The sequence below is a fragment of the Myodes glareolus genome, chromosome 22 (genome assembly GCF_982192425.1).
Source record: "Myodes glareolus chromosome 22, mMyoGla1.1, whole genome shotgun sequence".
NCBI classification, from domain to species: domain Eukaryota; kingdom Metazoa; phylum Chordata; class Mammalia; order Rodentia; family Cricetidae; genus Myodes; species Myodes glareolus.
In genome coordinates, this window is record NC_142047.1 from 47,043,173 (window position 1) to 47,060,331 (window position 17,159).

Below are 17,159 nucleotides of genomic sequence, written 5' to 3' on the forward strand. Positions count from 1 at the left end.
GAAATATACTTATGGTATGTCCACTAGATAAGTTTGTTATTGTGGCCTAGAAGAGGTGGAAAGAGTCTGTGGTTCTGTATGTTCTTGGCTGAAATAGGTCATACTGCTGATCGGATGTGTTGGTCAGCCTAAGCTGTTATCATGAAATACCATAGGCCAAGAAGCTAAAGAACAGAAATGTAGTTATAGCTCTGGAGGCTGGAAGTCCCACATTGACGTAACATGTGACTGGTGAGAACTATAGTCCTAGATTGGAGACGGTTAATATCTCTATACATCACACACACACATACACACACACACACACACACACACACACACACACACACACACACAGAGGGAGAGAGAGAGAGAGAGAGAGAGAGAGAGAGAGAGAGAGAGAGATTCAGCTCAGCATAAGGGATGTTTTGTTTAGTCCCCCAATAACAGGTCTTTTAGTGTCCTAGTAATGCATGGTGAACAAGTTCTATAAATCTGTTGTACAGCATTAATACTCTTGCCAACACTGTATTTCAGAAGTCACACAGAGAGGAGATCTCTTAGCATTTGCCTATCAACTTGACACAGCCTAGAGTTCTGAGAGAGAGAGAGAAACAGAGACAGAGACAGAGAGAGAGAGAGAGAGAGAGAGAGAGAGAGAGAGAGAGAGAGAGAGAGCCATTGCCTAGGTCAGGTTGGCCTGCAGGGGATCATCCTGATTTTTTTTATTGACCTGGAAGGGCCCAGCCCACTCTGGGCAGCACCATTCTCGAGGCAAATGGTTGTGGTTGTACAAGAAAACTAGCTAAGGATGAACCAGCAAGCAGACTTTCCTTCATGGTTTCTAGATCAAATCTCTGCTTGAATTTCTTCCCTGGCTTCGTTCAATGCTGGACTGTCTGTCATCTGGAAGTGTAAAGCAAATAATCCACTTTCTTCCCTACCTCGTTTTTGGTTGGTGTGCTTTTTATTACATCAACAGAAACAAAGCTAGAACAGTGTCCTTACCACAATAAAATTTAAATTAAAACTTACAAATTAGAGCTTCTAACAGCCTAGGTAAGAAAGGGGCACGTAAGTTCAGACAGGAAAAAAGCTTCGCGACACTGTGACTCTTGACCACGGATCCTGAGTTAATCTGCTTCCGGTCACTGTGACAAGACATCTACCAATTTGTCAGGAAGAAAGATTTATTTTAGCTCATGGTTTCAGAGACTTCAGCCCATAGGCCCTGGCTCTGTTCCAGACCAGTGTGGAGGCAGAACACTCTGGTGGTAGGGACCCATGGAGGAAGAGGCTGTTCACTTCATGGTAGCCAGCAAGAAGAGAGCAGTATCAAAAGGCAAGACGCAGCCCCAAGATAGACTCTTCGACCTACTTCCTCCAGTGACCTACTTCCTCCCATCAATCCCCACGGTCCACAGTTACACCAGCTTCCAATGTCCTTTCAAGGTTTGAATCCAATGAACGAAATCATTCTTTAGGTTGGAGTCATCATGAGCAAATCGTTTCTGAAAAACCTACTTGTGCACTTGCCCTCACAGACATGAGCGTTGCTAACACAGACACTCCTCAAGTTCCAGCACGTTCTCAGTCAAGCCAGCTTTCTCAGACACCGGCATTGATCTCATCAGAGACCTTAACTGGTAGCATGAATATCCATATAGGGTTGGATCAATGATGCTGACCCCTACGACAAGGCCACTTTTGTGGCCTAATAGTAATTTTGCATAATAAAATGGACACATATGGCTAGCTTTTGTTAATGTTGCTTTTTAGGGATAAGATATTTAACCAAAAGTTTCCCGTATGCTAGGCAAACTTTCTGCGGCTGAGAGCCATATCCCCAGTGGGCTCTCTCTCTCTCTCTTTTACTTAGAAATGGAATCTCACTATGTTGCTTAGGCTTATGTTACACCCCTTTTATAGGACAGGTAGTTTTCAGACTTTTGATCTTCTTGTCTCAGCCTCTCAGGAAGCTGGGATGACATGCCTGGTGACAAATACATCTTAAATGTTTGATCCAAGGCAATTTTTTGTTTGTTTTAGGTTGATAATGTGAAGTGTAATCTCTCATCATATTTCCTGTGTCTCAGTTCTTTCTGTGCTGATGCTGTAACAGAACACCACAGTAATTTATAACCAACTGGAATTTATTGGTTTACAGTTATGAAGATTGAGAGGAATTTGGCAAGGGCCTTCCTGTTGCGTCATCTCATGATGGGAGGGGTTGGGGAGAGGGGAAAGGAAAGGTAAAGGATACAAGGATGAGAGAGAGAGAGAGAGAGAGAGAGAGAGAGAGAGAGAGAGGAGAGAGAGAAGAGAGAAACTGGACACCTTCTTTGGCAATGCACTCATTCCTGAGATAATGACTTTGATCCGTTTATTAAACTAGGCAGGTCTCAATCCAATCAAGTTGACTATCAAGACTCACCATTTTGCGATCCTGTGTATACTTCGTCTTACATCATCAGGCCTGATCACCACTCACGAGGCTCCACTTCCCAACACTGTTCTTCTGAGGATCAAATTTTCAACATAGGCCTCACTCAAAGCCGTCACCCACACCACCCTTAAGGACCTCAGTTTGAAAGGTCCTCTTCAGGAACATGTGCCCCAAACCCTAAGGCAGCCCCTCAAGATTCAAACACAAAGGAATCAGTTGGGGTGCACTTAAAGGGTCAGCCTGCAGATTCTGATGCCTTAGGTTCAGTGGAATCCTATCAGGCCCAGAGGTGAGCAAGTACTACCAGGGTTGTGAAGCACACTTTCATCTAAGAAGCGTTGCACTATAGAGCCATGCAGGCTATGAAGCTATTATGTGAAAAAGTTGAGTATGACTAGCTGGGGAACGGGAAGCCTTTGCAGGGTCCTAACTTTGTGTTGACGCTGTGTTAGCCATTTAAATTCTCATCTGCCCTACAGGTGCATGTCCTGTCAATGGTTTCCTTGTGTGTGTGTGTGTGTGTGTGTAAGAGAGAGAGAGAGGGAGGGAAAGAAGGAAGGAGGGAGAGAGAGAGGGAGGGAGAGGGGGAGGGAGAATGAGAGAGAGAGAGGGAGGGAGAGACAGAGGGAGGGAGGAAGAGAGAGGGAGGGAGGGAGAAAGAGAAAAGAAGAGAGGTGTTTGTGTACACAAGTGTATATGAGGCTAGAAGGGCAAGCTTAGTTATTGTTCCTCAGGCATTGTCCAGGTTTACTTTTTAAAGACAAAGTCTCTCATTGGTCTGGAACCCACTAAGTAAGCTGAGTTGACTAACCAGTAAGTTCCAGGGTAGCATCCTATCTCTGACTTCCCTGGCACTGGGATGACAAGTATGTTCCACTGTTCTTGTCACCCTCCCCACCCCCACATTGGTACTGGAGATTGAATTCAGACAAGGACTTTACTAATTGATTCGTCTCCCCAGCCCCACGATTCTTAGTTTTTGGGTTAAAAGACAGAGGCATATAAACATAAATTACTTATTTCTTAAGAACAGACGGGCTGACAGACAGACAGAGTGACACATCACTTGAAAGGAAGAGCTCCGAGGTTTAACAGAGGAAATGTCACCTGCCCTCCAACAGCCTCTGACGCAATTGACTTCCTTCTCCACACACATGACCAAATGATCTCTAAGTGATTTTTTTTTATTTTTACATGATTATTTTATCTGTCATCTGGCTACTTCCTTTGGTTGGTGCAAAAGTCCCAAGAACAGAAACTTGCACAAGAGTCACACTCTTGCCAGGCAGTGGTGGCGCACACCTTTAACCCCAGCACCTGGGAGGCAGAGGCAGGTGGATCTCTGTGAGTTTGAGGCCAGCCTGGTCTACAGAGCAAGTTCCAGGACAGTCAAGGGCTAAATAGAGAAACTCTGTCTTGAAAATCTCCCTTCCCCACCAAAAAGAGTCACACTTAGCTGTGTGTCAGCTGCAGATCATGGGTGTTAAGCTACATGTTCTTCTTTTCGTGATTTCCATGGGTGATGGAGGTTGGCCAGCCAGGAGGCAAGTTAACAGATAGAGGCTACAATATGGAGTCTGGAATGAATACTTCCTGTGTTCAAATCCTAGCTCTACTTAAGACTGAAAAAATAAGAAGCCAGTCCCACGCAATGTGCCTTAGTCCTTACTTATAATCCACATTGTCTCCTTGCGTAGGTGAAGTCAGTTTGTGTAGAGGTCCGGGAAGAGGGTGATGAAAGCCCACTAGCAACAAGGGTCTATCCTACCACGGCGACCACGAGGTAGTGATGAGGCAGTGACTTAAGACTCCCTTAAAAATGAGCGGTCTCAGCACCAGCCTTCTCCCTAACCCCATAATGGCTCCCTCTATCATGATATCTCTTTCATTGCTCCTTTTCTCTGTCCCTCCCACAACTTGGCCATCTGGTCCACACATGTTCCCATCTTCCACCCACTCCCTTCTACCCCCTTCTAGTTTACCCAGGAGATCTGAACTATTTCCCCTTCCTGGGGTCCTCCATGAATGTCCCTCTTAGGGTCCTCCTTTTTACCTAGCTTTTTGGGGGCTGTGGACTGTAGCCTGGTTATTATCCTTAGCTTTATGTCTAATATCCACTTATGAGTGAGTACATGCTGTGTTTGTCTTTCTGGGCGGCGTTCCAGCCTCTTTCTCCTTCGGCAGCTACTTGGTGTCTCTCTGGCCCCGCCTACTCTGGGTCTGGGTTACCTCAGGGATGGTTTATCCTAGTGCCATCCTTTTGCATGGAAGTTTCAAGATGCCATTGTTAGTTGTTGTTGTTGTTGTTTGTTTGTTTTACCACTGAGTAGTACTCCATTGTGTAAATGTACCACATTTTCTTTATCCATTCTTTGGTTGAGGGGCATCTAGGTTGTTTTCAGGTTCTGGCTATTACAAATAACGTTGCTATGAACATAGGCATTCACAAAGTTGACCCTAGCTAAGGCCCTAGCATTAGTGAAGATGATGCCTGAATTGGCCTTCCCTTGTAATCAGATTAGTGTAATCAGATTATAACTGCCATTATAGAATCTACATCCTGTAACTGATGGAAGAAGATGCAGAGATCCACAGCTAAGCACTGGGTTGAGCTCCTGGAGCTTAGTTGAAGAGAGGGAGGAGAGATCAGATGAACAAGGGGAGGTCGAGATCATGATGGGGGAAAACCACAGGGATAGCTGACCCTAGCTGGTGGGAGCTCATAGACTCCAGACTGACACCTGGAGAGCCTGCACAAGACTGAACTAGACCCTCTGAACGTGGGTGACAGTTATGTGGCTTGATCTGTTTGCCTGGGAGGGGGGTTGAGTGGGATCAGGACTTGTCCTGGTGCATGATTTGGCCTCCCCCCCCATTTCCTACGATGGGATACCTTGCCCAGCCTGATTCAGTGGGAGAGGGGCTTGGTCCTGCCTCAACTTGGTATCTCACTCCCCAAGGGAAGCCTTACCTCCTCTGAGAAGTGGATGGGAGTGGGATGGGGGGAGGTAGAAGAAGATGAGGGAGGGGGAACTGGGGTTAGAATGTAAAATGCAAAAAATTTAAATTAAAAAAAATTAAAGAAGGAAACATAAAACGATAAAATCAAGGCATTTTTTAAAAGCCAACTAACTGAATTTTCTCTTGTAATACTTCATAGAAGTGGTAGTAAACATTGTATATATCTAAAAAATGAGTGGTCTTGTGATATACTTAGGTTCAGGCATGCATTGTGGTCTCAAGTACTTTTACTAAAAGCTTCAAGTATGAGGAGAGGTAGGATTCTCATAAAGGGGCTCAGAGCTAAAATGCTGTCTTCCCACGGTGAAGTATGTCTGTCTAGAAGGAGAAGAGAGACTTTGGCCAGGAAAAGGAGTCGCTTGCAAAATATCAGCAGATGCTTGCAAAAGTCATGTTTGCTTGGTGGAGGTTGCAGAAGCTGGAAAATCGTTAGAACCAGGGTACACGGTAAGATAAACCAGGGGACACAGGAGATAAACCAGGACATAGGAAGATAAGCCAGGGGACACAGGAGATAAACCAGGACACGGGAAGCTAAGCCAGGGGACACAGGAGTCCCAGTCCCTCGTGGAAAGTTGTGGGCATGCCCTGAAGCTTTGGGAAGAAGAAAATAGACATTAAGCCTTTCCTGGATTTTGCTGAAGCATCCACAGGCTGTCGTAGTGCTGTGGTTTCCCCTGTATGAGAACTGTTTTTAAGAGTTGAGATGGATGTACATTAGACAGCTTACATTTAACGTGCGCAATCAGGTAACTTTAGACATGCTTACATCCCCAGGGCACTGGCACTACCACCAACCTGCTTAGAAGATTCTCTTTCTCTTGCTTCTCCTCATCTCCTGAGTTCATCTGCAGACTGGGTGGCTCAAACAGCAAAAGTTTTTTTTCTTTCAGTTCTGCGGGTTGACGTCTGAAGTCAAGACGCTGGTAGGGTCAGGGGCTGGTGAGAACTGTCTTCCAAATTGCAGACACTACCTTGTCACTGTATTCTTGTATTATGGACACACACACACACACACATGAGACAGACAGAGAGAAACAGGGACAGAGAATATAAATGAAGAAGCTATTAGTGTCTCCTTTTAAAGGGCCGCTGATCACACCATGAGGGCTCCATCCTTATGACTTAATCATGTTCCAAAGTCCCTGTCTCCAAATATAATCCTATTAAGTTTCAGTTGAAGATTTTACTTTTGTTTTTAATTGTGAGCATGCGTGTGCCGATGTGTAAGTCTGTGAGCATGTGAGGACCACGCCCACAGAGGCCAGAAGAGGACATGGGATTCCCTGGAGCTGTAGTTACAGGTGGCAGAGGCGCTGGGAAATGAACTCAGATTCCCTCTGAGAGCACTATGTGTTCTTCACTGCCGAGCTATCTCTCCAGGCCAAGGTTCAATATCTAAACTTTAGAGAACACAACTCAGTCTGTAGCTCTTCCATCTTGTGACCATGGACATGTTCTCTCACTATAGATTAGTTTGAGTGTTTTAGAATTTTACATAATTGCAGTCATAACCAAGAACACACACTCAATTTTGTTCAGCTTTCCACTCCCTGGAATTACGCGAGACCTCGCTGTAGCCCCTAGGCTGGATGGACAGTGAGCTCTAGGGACCTGCCTGCCTTCGCTTCTCCAGTGCTGTGGTGACAGACATGCACCACCCCACTTGCATTTTACCTGTGTGCTGGGGATCTGAATTCAGGTTCCTATGTTTGCATGGCAAACACTGTGCCAACTGAGCTATCTCTCCAGCTACTGAAGGCGCATCCTGCTAGTCCGGGACACGCCTACGTAGTCATCACACCTTAACCACACCTGCAGAGCCCGTTATTCCAAACAGAGTACTTCCACTTTCTTGTTTCCTCTTAGTGCCCCTTCTAAAGTCCCCTCCTGGTCTAAGACCTAACCCAGCTTCAGGCTCAGGTACTACGCTAACTGGGATCTAGGCAGGGCAGTGAACATGTGTTCCACCACAGACTAAGATACTTCTCATGTTCTTTACAGACGTGCCCCATCGTTCACTATGGCATGTACGGCTCCTCGTTGCAACTAGTATTAAGTCTAACTTATTGGATATTGACGAGGTGGGCTGAAGGGTGGGTCCCATCCAACTCCCCCAAAATGGTACTGGTAAAGCCGGAGGCCATGAGCTAGGTAGTCGATACTGCTGATCCCACATCTGCCGTGTTCCGTTTAGAAACAAACACATCCATACAACGGGAGCGACCAAGGATATGAGCTCAGCTGGATTCAGCAGGACCTTGTTTACCTTTGCCTGACTTGCTCACTGTTGACATCAGTTGACATACACTTAGGTAGTTTAAATATTTATTGGATGAATGAGTGAAAATATCAAACCTAATTTTTTTTTTCTCCCATTCTTCCCACAGCGGAGATTCCGATAAAAATGATGGCCGCGTACTGCTCCACAAAGGCAGCTTTGACCATGTTCTCGTCAATCTCCAGACTGGAGCTTTCCAAGTGGGGAATCAAAGTTGCTATCATCCAACCAGGAGGTTTCCAAACAAGTAGGTGCATGAGACCAAGAGCTCTGTGATGTTCACCCTAAGGGGGACCCTGACATTCCTCTTGGTCAGTTATGACACGCATTGACCCCTACAGGGTTGTCAGAGATGAACACAGCCAGGCATTAGGCATGAAAACTTATTTCATTCGATAGGAACTAAGTTCTAACTTAACTGACTGTGTAGATGGCATTTGGGTGTTTTAAATATTTTATTTTTATTTATGTGTGTGCATGTCTGTCTGTTTGTGTGGACATACACATGTGTCCACTGGGCAGGTCTGAAGAGGATGTTGGATCCCCTGGAACTAAAGTTCAATTCCCAGGTGAATGTTGGGAACTGAACTCTGACCGCTGGCAATAGCAGCAAACCATCTTAACTGCTCAGCCATCTCTCCAGCCATGACTTGGCTATTTAAATGGAGCTGAGGGAGTGGGGAGAGCAAGGCTCAGTCAAGCCATGCAAATATAAAAGTACAAAGGCTTGGTCGGTGTGGAGGAAGATGTTGTCATGTTAGGACTTTGCCCCTCCACAGAAGCTGGGAGACAGGCCTGATCATTCCAGAGGCTTCCCCAAAGGAGCAAGCTCTCAGGGCCTTGAGTTGCAGGGCACACATTAACATACAACTGAGCAACCTTTCGAGTAGATGCTCCAATTAAGAGCAGCCGAGGGCTGCTATCAGGGGTGTTTGCTAGGAACGTAGTAAGTTCTCAGGCAGTGAGCCTTTTCAAGAAGGTGTTTGGGAGGGCTTACGTCTTTCTAAATTAGGGCTCGATACTGCTAATGCTGGGCTAAAGAACGGTCAGTCTCTTAGTATAGGAGTTTGGAGAGAGTTAGCCCACGCTCAGTGGGAAGGTGAGCTTCATCTAACCTTTAAGAAGCAAGAGCCTTCTCTGGATGATTCTTTTCTGGGCTTCTTTCCTGGAAGTGAACGAGAGGGCTCAGAAGCTGTAAACAAACTAGAAGCCACATTGAGTACAAACCTAGCTCCTCGAACGCCCACTCTCGAACTTCCCCGTGTCCCCTTCTTCTGTGCCCAAGGTTTATTTTTCTCTGTGAGTGCACAGCTCAGAAATGACCCCAATGGACTCTCACTGATTTTCCTGAACCACCTTCACGCCACTTCCAACGTGGTGTCCATCAGCTTCTTGCTGGGCTCGTTCATCTAGACTTGGAGACTTGCTAAACAAACTGAGCAGATGCGCTGGGTAACATCAGAACCCCCCTTCTCCCTACAAGATGGCTTCCTTCACTGTGTTTTGAAAACAGCGTTTCCTTCCTAACTCCTTCAGAGAACAGAACTATCCCCTTCCATCCTGGGAGATGCTGCCCTTGCCCCTTCCCTCTTTAATTTCTGAACTCTGGGCCAAGACAGAAGGTTCATCCCTGTTTTTTTTTTTTTCCTGGACCATAAAACATTTAATTGGTCATGTCAGTGAAGGTGAGGGAAGATGGTCAAATCAAGATCACACACCGAAGGGGTTGTTAACCACTGAAGAATAAACCCTGAAGGTGTCCATGTCAGGCCAAGGGCACAAGATAAAAATCTATGAAGAAAACCTGAACATTGGGCCGGAAGCACCTGACAGATGGAAACCTCACTGGGATGTAGAGGAAGCTCAGGAACCAATAAGAACATAAAAAGGAATATTAGCCATTTTTGAAACGGAGAGAGGATGGTGTCTATGGAAGGGTTTCTAGTCCAACGTCTCCAGCAGGGAGGTGAATTGGGGGAAGTCAATAGAGAGGAAGAGTGGAGCAAAGCTAGACCAGAGTGGAAGAGAAAGAAGAATGTTCTAGAGAGGGGAATGCCAACAGGGAGCTGGTAGACCAAGGAAATGTTCCATTGCGCTTATATTTTTTACATTTATTATTTTGTGCATATATGTATGTATGTATGTATGTACAGACACCCACATGTTATGGTGTGTGCTTGGAGATCAGAGGACAAGGTTTGGGGATTGGTCCTTTTTCTCCCATTGTGTGATTCCCGGAGATCCGACTCAGGCTGTCAGACGTGGTGCCAAGTGTCATTACCTACTGAGCCATCTTGCTGTCCCTGAACTGAACTTTGACACCTGGCGGTAGGACTGAGGGTTAGGTTAGGCCCAGGGGCCAAAGGAAAATTCCAGCATATCCACATAAGGTTCCCTTTGTAAAAAGGAGCAAGCTGGTATTAAGTTGTACCTTAAGGGATTCAGAGAAGTCTTGCTGCTGACATTTCTGGGGACCTGCTCTTAGCAGGCACAACACCTTCTCTCACACATGCTGGGGAAGCTGACCTTACTGTTTCCATGAAGGACTATATCATAGACATAGGCAAAGGTGTGACAGTCACCATTTAACAACTTAACACAAGCATTCATGTACTAAGGCCAACAATAAAACCAGCACCCAGAAGCCCCTTTAAAACCATTTCCCTCCAATCCCCTCCATTCCAAAGGGTACCTACCTCCTCACCTTACAATGGATGGTGGTGGCACATGCCTTTAATCCCAGCACTTGGGAGGTAAAAGCATGTGGATCTCTTGAGTTCGCAGCCAACCTGGTCTATAGAGTGAGTTCCAGGACAGCTGGGACTGTTATACAGAGAAACACTGGCTTAAAAACAAAACAACAACCACAAAAAAAAAAAAAACAAAATAAAACAAAACAAAAAAATAAAAACAAAAAAAACCTTTAAAATGTAATCTTTTTTGGGAATCTCTTCTATTTTTTATTATATACAGGGAAGACTTAATTGACATTCTCCAGGTGAGGGCACCCCAAGATGAAGTGGGTGATATGCCCCAGTGCAGACTCCTGGCACAATGTGATGGGGAGGAGTTGGAGGACAGATAACCAGAGCCTCTATCTGGGTTTGTCTTTCCTACCAGGCTATCTCTGTTTGCAGTTCATGCTTGATGAGTCCCCAAAGGCAGGGAGCCAGAGAGCAGAGGGTGGGCTAGAGAGCCATCCCCTGTGTTTTCGCCTAACTGAAGGTGGAAGCAAGAAAGGAACTTACAAACAATAGGCACCAAGAGTCTAAAAACAGAAAAAAAGACGCAGATCAGATTTTCCCCAGTGCCCTACAATAAAAATGGCCGAGGTGCACACATTAAACTTGCTACTTTCCTGCATTTTTCCACTCAGTTTTCATCTATGGAGGAAGGAGGCAACAGAACATTTCCATATTTTTCTCGTAGTGAAAAAATTCAGTGTTCAAGTTAAGGAATTCCCTCTTCACAAAGATGATACAAAGCAGAGGTGGGATTTGGGTTCAGGTTAGATTGACAGGTTATATGCTGCTCCAAAGTGCCAGGGGATGGGTGGGTTGTGTGTGCCTAAAATAATAGATGGTGGTTGACAAAAGGCTGGTGGCTTTGTCACTGGGTAGGGGGAGCATTGGGGACTCTAACCGTGTATTCTCAAATGCAGTTAGTTCATGAATAGGTGGGAGAGATGAATCTGTGAGAAAAGTCATTTGATGCCAAGCATGACGACCTGAGTTCAAATCCCAGAACCAACATAGTGTGAAAAGAGATCTGATTCTGAAAGGTGTCCTCTGGCTTTCACACGAGCATTTGGGGACATGGGCCATCCCATTCCCAACACAACATTACAACATTCAGCATTCACATAGGCAGGCACACATACACACGCACACACACACCAATGAATATAACTTTTATAAGTTAATGAAGTGAAAAGCGACAGAGAAATTCTCTATAGCTTTTGAGAGCAGGGGTTAGAGAGAGGTGGCAGGAGGGACGCAACAAGTAAGCAAAAAATGTTTTGCAAGGCTAAACCTCCAAATCAGTTGTTGGATAATTATTTCTCTACCTGCAGTACTGTCTTCATGAAGAGAAATGGACCACTTGATGTTTGCTTATATTCCTCAGCATCACTGGACTTTGGGGATCCAGCACTTCATATAGCCATCCATACAGTAGCAGACGAGGGTGCATCCCACAGCCATCCAACCAGTCACTGCATACCTGTGGGATAGAGTGTGGAGGCCGTGGCATGTTTGAAGGGTGATATGGTGTTAGCTATTAAAATTTTAAAAATACGCAAGCTTTTTTTTTTTAACCAACTGTCTGCACTTTGGGGAACCCTAGCCTGCAGAAAACAAAGTCCACATATAGCAGGTATATGCTGTGAGTCTGTGGACGGCAGTGTTGCAGCGGCAAACCCTAGCCAAGGCTGAATGGCAACGCTATGATGGGAAAGGGGCTGATTGAAAGTGGTCTAACGCAAGTCTATTGCTCTGCTTCAAATCACAGCTCAAATCTATAGCTTTTGACTAGGAAAGTGCAGAATGTACCCTTTATTGTTCCTCCCTGATAAAAGGAAATGCAGGCTTCTGCGTGCACAAGCATAGGAATAAGGAGGACGTGTAGAGAGCACACAACTGTTAGTTTCATCAAAGGAGATTGGCTTTAAAGATGCTCACGTCTCTTGATACTCACTTATAAAATAAGCAGACATTGTTGCTATGTTTTAAAGTCAATATGTTTTATTTAATTTCATATACTAAGCAGACATTATATGTTAAAATACTTTTCTATTTAAGCATGTCATTTGCATAATAAAATTCAAATGTATATTGAAATTGTATTAAAACATATTTAATACTTAAAATTACATACAGAAGGCATTTTAAGCTGCATACTAAATTTTCAACACAGAAGTAGGTACTCTTTGTATATTTAATAAGTTATATGTGTATGCTGTATATAGGATGTATTTACATACTTATGCACACAGAATGGATCGTATATTAGATGATACATTGAAGACATTTTGTTTTACACATATAATTGCCATCAAAAGACATGTGCTAAAATGATCGTATCAGCCATATCTGTAAGAGCTGCAAACAAAAAAACAACACAAAGTTTCATTGCAATATATCAGATCCACAAATTTTGGCAATATTTATGCACTGGAAATCTATGCAATAAAGAGAATGGGCATATCACATGTGGATGCATCTCTTTCTCTGTGGCACACACACACACACACACACGCACACACACACACACACAATGCTGAGTAAAAGGCTGGCACCAAAGAGTAAATGTTCAAAACAGGTAGAGTGAGTCCACCTTGTTAGTAAGGACAGTGATAGTTTGAGAAGAAGGGGCTAAGAGGGGACCTCCGGGCAAGTTCTGTTCTGTATTTGGTCTGCTAGTTCATTACTTGGGTTATTCAGTTTGTGAAAATTCCAACCATCCCTCCTCACCCATATTTAATTTTAAAGGATTTATTTTATTTTATGTGTACGTGTGTGTGTTTGTATGTGCTCCCCAAGTGTGTAGGTGCCTGTGTAGGTCAGAAGACGGTGTCAGATGCCCTGAAGACAGAGTTACAGGCAGTTATGAGTCACCTGGTGTGGGTGCTGGGAAACCAGGGTCATCTACAAAAGCATCAAGTACTCTTAACCACTATGTCATTTCTCCAGCCTCATTAGTAGATTTAAAAATAAGAATCAGCACACATTCTGTGTTATGAAGCACACATTGTATAAAGAATGTATAGAGCTCACATTTGGTTCCAAGTGGTTCATTGTGTGCTCTTCTTGGAGAACTCTCTATCACTTCCAGCCTCCCTTAATGCTACTACTCCCAGCATCCCTTACTTCTACCACTCCCAGCATCCCTCAGTTCTACCGCCCTCAGCATCCCTTAGTTCTACCACTCCCAGCATCCCTCAGTTCTACTGTTCCCAGCATCCCTTAGTTCTACTGCTCCCAGCATCCCTTAGTTCTACCACTCCCAACATCCCTTAATTCTACCACTTTCAACATCCCTTAGTTCTATCGCTCCCAGCATCCCTTAGTTCTACCGTTCCCAGCATCCCTTAATTCTACCACTCCCAGCATCCCTTAGTTCTACCACCCTCAGCATCCCTTAGTTCTACCGCCCTCAGCATCCCTTAATTCTATCACTCCCAACATCCCTTAATTCTACCACTTTCAACATCCCTTAGTTCTATCGCTCCCAGCATCCTTTAGTTCTACTGCTCCCAGCATCCCTTAGTTCTACCACCTTCAGCATCCCTTAGTTCTACTGCTCCCAGCATCCTTTAGTTCTACCACACTCAGCATCCCTTAGTTCTACCACTCTCAGCATCCATTAGTTGCCTGTAGTTCTTTGTGTAGATCTGAGGAAGAGTGGGTGTAGCATGAATAATAAAAGACCCAGAGAAAGATATTGGGGTTCAACCTGAAGATCAGAAAAGCAAAGTAGCCAGCCACTGGCTCTTGCCTCTACCTCAGACCGAAATGGCGATCCTGCCTCTATGAATCCTCAGATTGAGACTGAGCTGAGACCTGTCTCCTCCTGTCTTATATTCCTCTCCAGCACTGGGATTAAAGGCATGTACCACCACTGCCCAACATCTATAGCTAACTAGTGTGGCTACTGGGATTAAAAGCACCACTGCATGGTCTGTATGGCTGACCAGTGCGGCTGTTTTACCATCTGATCTTCAGGCAGTAATTAAAATACAGATGAAATATCACTACAAGTGGGTTTCCCCATCCACTCTGGCATGTTTATGTAACATGAGGGCCGGCTTGTTGGGGTTTCTGTCCCGCCCGGTATTCCACAACAGGCAAACCCCAAAGAAAATCACAGACGGGACTCCATAAGATTATAAACTGATTGACCCATTAGGTCAGTCTACTTATTAGCTCTTATAACTTATGTTACCCCATGATCCTTATCTATGTTAGCACATGGCTCCGTATCTTTCTCAGCAGGGCAGATTACATGCTGCCTCCTCAGTGGTCTGCACAGGAATGGCAGAGGAACCTCCTTGCTTCCCAGAATTCTCCTGTTCTCATTGCATCACCTCTACTTCCTGTCTGGTTTTCCCGCCTATACTGCCTGCCTGGCCAATCAGTGTTTTATTAAAATATGATTGACAGAATACTGACAATTCTCCCACATCATGTTTAAATGGCCAGTCCTGAAAACATACATATGAATAGCATTAGTTTGAGACAGAGAAAGCAGGGTTATATGGGAGGACGTAGAGAAAGTAGGAGCGTATGGGAGGACAGGGAAGAGAGAAAGGATGTGATTATAATCTCAAAAAACAAAAGAAAATTGACTTTTTTTTTTAGAAGGCATTAACAAGCACCGATCTTTCCCAGAAGAGCTAGTCCATAATCCCTTGACTTGCCTCCACAATCCATCCTGGCCTCCCCAGTTTATTCTGAATCTGAGTCAACCCAGAATCTGAGCCTCCTTTGCTTCTTGTGTTCCAGACGTTGCAGGCTCACCTGACACTTGGGATAAGATGGAGAAGGAAATTCTGGATGACATTTCACAAGAGACACAGGATGACTATGGCCAGGACTATATCCATACAAAGAAGAGTTTTCTCCAGATCATGAAAACCAGGTCCTGCCCAGACCTCACCCCTGTGCTCTGGGACATCCAGCACGCCATTTCTGCCAAGAACCCCTCTTCGTTTTATACCCCAGGGAAACTGACTTACCAATGGATCTGCCTTAGCTCCTACTTCCCAACCAGCGTATTGGACTATGTGCTACACAAATGTTTTAGTTCAAGATACAAGCCAAGAGCTCTAAGGACATCGAGTTAGAAGAACAAGGCCCCAGGGGGGTAGGAAATGTCATGTTCTTAGGATGAGAGGGAAACCCCTTATTAAACTCATTTTCTACCTCAAATTCGTAGTTTGAAACCTGTTGGTTCCTTTTGCTGTAGTGGCAGGAGGGGCTAGAGAGCACCAGGGAGCACCGTGCAGGGTGCTGCTGAGACCTCCTGCAACCATACACCAACCAGAGCACGTTTTCCTCCCAGATGCCGGACCTTCAGTTCTAGCCCACTTCAGGGCAGTGACTATATCAATAAACCAAAACCCACAGCGAGTATCCCTTTCCCGGCACATTAAGACGTGTGTTTATACCGTACTGAATGCTAGTAAGTGCGCACTGGTGTTATTTCTCAACAAATCAATGGGACCTACCCAAACAGATCACTACTTCTTCCTCAAAGGTGCTAACAACTACCTGAGTCCTTCGCAAATATATATAACCTTTCTGGTACAGGCTAGTCTTGCTGTAACACTGATGGCTGAAGATCAGGGTGGTGGAAAGCTCCAGAGAGCCACCATTGATAGAAGCTGTAGCCTCGTGAAATGGAGTCTTATTTTGAGACAGTTTCGTTGTATTATCCAGGCTGGTTTCTAACTCTGAGGCTCAGGAGATGCCCTTGCCTTAGGCTCCTGAGTAGCTGGGGCTATGCACAGCCACCAGGGTGCCCTTCTCCCTAAATTGTTTTTATTAAACGATGACTCCAACTTCAAAAACACTCCTCCATACAGGGACTACAGGCTGACTAGTGTATTGGTATTAACACAATTTAATCTCTTTGCATAATGGTATGGGCCTCTATGGCGACCAGGCACAGGCCAGTAAGCAGAAACATTGTGAAAGAAATCCTTTGTTTCCCCTGAAACAGGTAAAAAAAAATATGCTGATTCCCACAGTAGACCCCTAATTTCATCCAGTCACTCAGGGTCTAGATTTTGGGATCAGAGTGAGCAGAATAACAGTATAAATTGCATTCTATCTAACGTGCTTAAAAAATTCTGCCCTGGATCATCAGGCAGCTTTGTTACTATATTGCGAAGGGTAGAGGTCGGAGCTACCGTCTCTGGAAGACCAGCAAGTAGCTCATGGCTTTTGTGTTAAGTGACCTGCTCTTTCCAGGGTTCGTCTGTGTGGTGGGGTGCTCCAGCTATGGGAAATTTTCCTGGGAGATTTCAGAGACATTCTTCTCTAGCTACAGTCTTCGCTCACCCTCTTCTTTTGGTGACAGGTTGTGTCCTTGCTGAGTGTAGCTTACCTCTCTTTTCGGCACCACCCTGTACTCTCCTCCCTGGTGACCTTAGGCGAGTGACTTCCATACAGAGAAGGCTCTAAGTTGAAACATGCTGCATTTTGGCCTGGGAATGGCTTTTTGTTTGTTTGGGGTTTTTTTTTATGTGTGTGTTTGTGTGTGTTGTTACTGTTAATTTTTTTTTATGGAGATGGCTAATATTTAAATGCAGTGATGTGGGATTCCCCTCTGTATGCTATAAATATGTTTTATTACCATTGGTTATTAAAGAAGCTGTTTCAACCAGTGGCTTAGTAGAGTAAAGCCAGGTGGGAAATCCAAACAGAGATA

At 44.8% G+C, this 17,159-nt stretch overlaps 1 protein-coding gene across 2 annotated transcripts in view; it reads left to right on the plus strand.

Annotated features, from left to right (window-relative positions):
- The window catches only part of Hsd17b2 (hydroxysteroid 17-beta dehydrogenase 2), a 67,497-nt gene extending 51,842 nt beyond the window's left edge, over window positions 1-15,655 (plus strand). The window contains exons 4-5 of one of the 2 annotated variants that reach the window (XM_048437366.3): window positions 7,837-7,974; window positions 15,230-15,655. In XM_048437366.3, the coding sequence (XP_048293323.3) occupies window positions 7,837-7,974; window positions 15,230-15,570 (479 nt within the window). In that variant the 3' untranslated portion in view covers window positions 15,571-15,655. The remainder of the gene's footprint in view (window positions 1-7,836; window positions 7,975-15,229) is intronic. The other variant, XM_085681784.2, reaches the window with a different exon arrangement.
- Window positions 15,656-17,159: the final 1,504 nt, after the last annotated feature.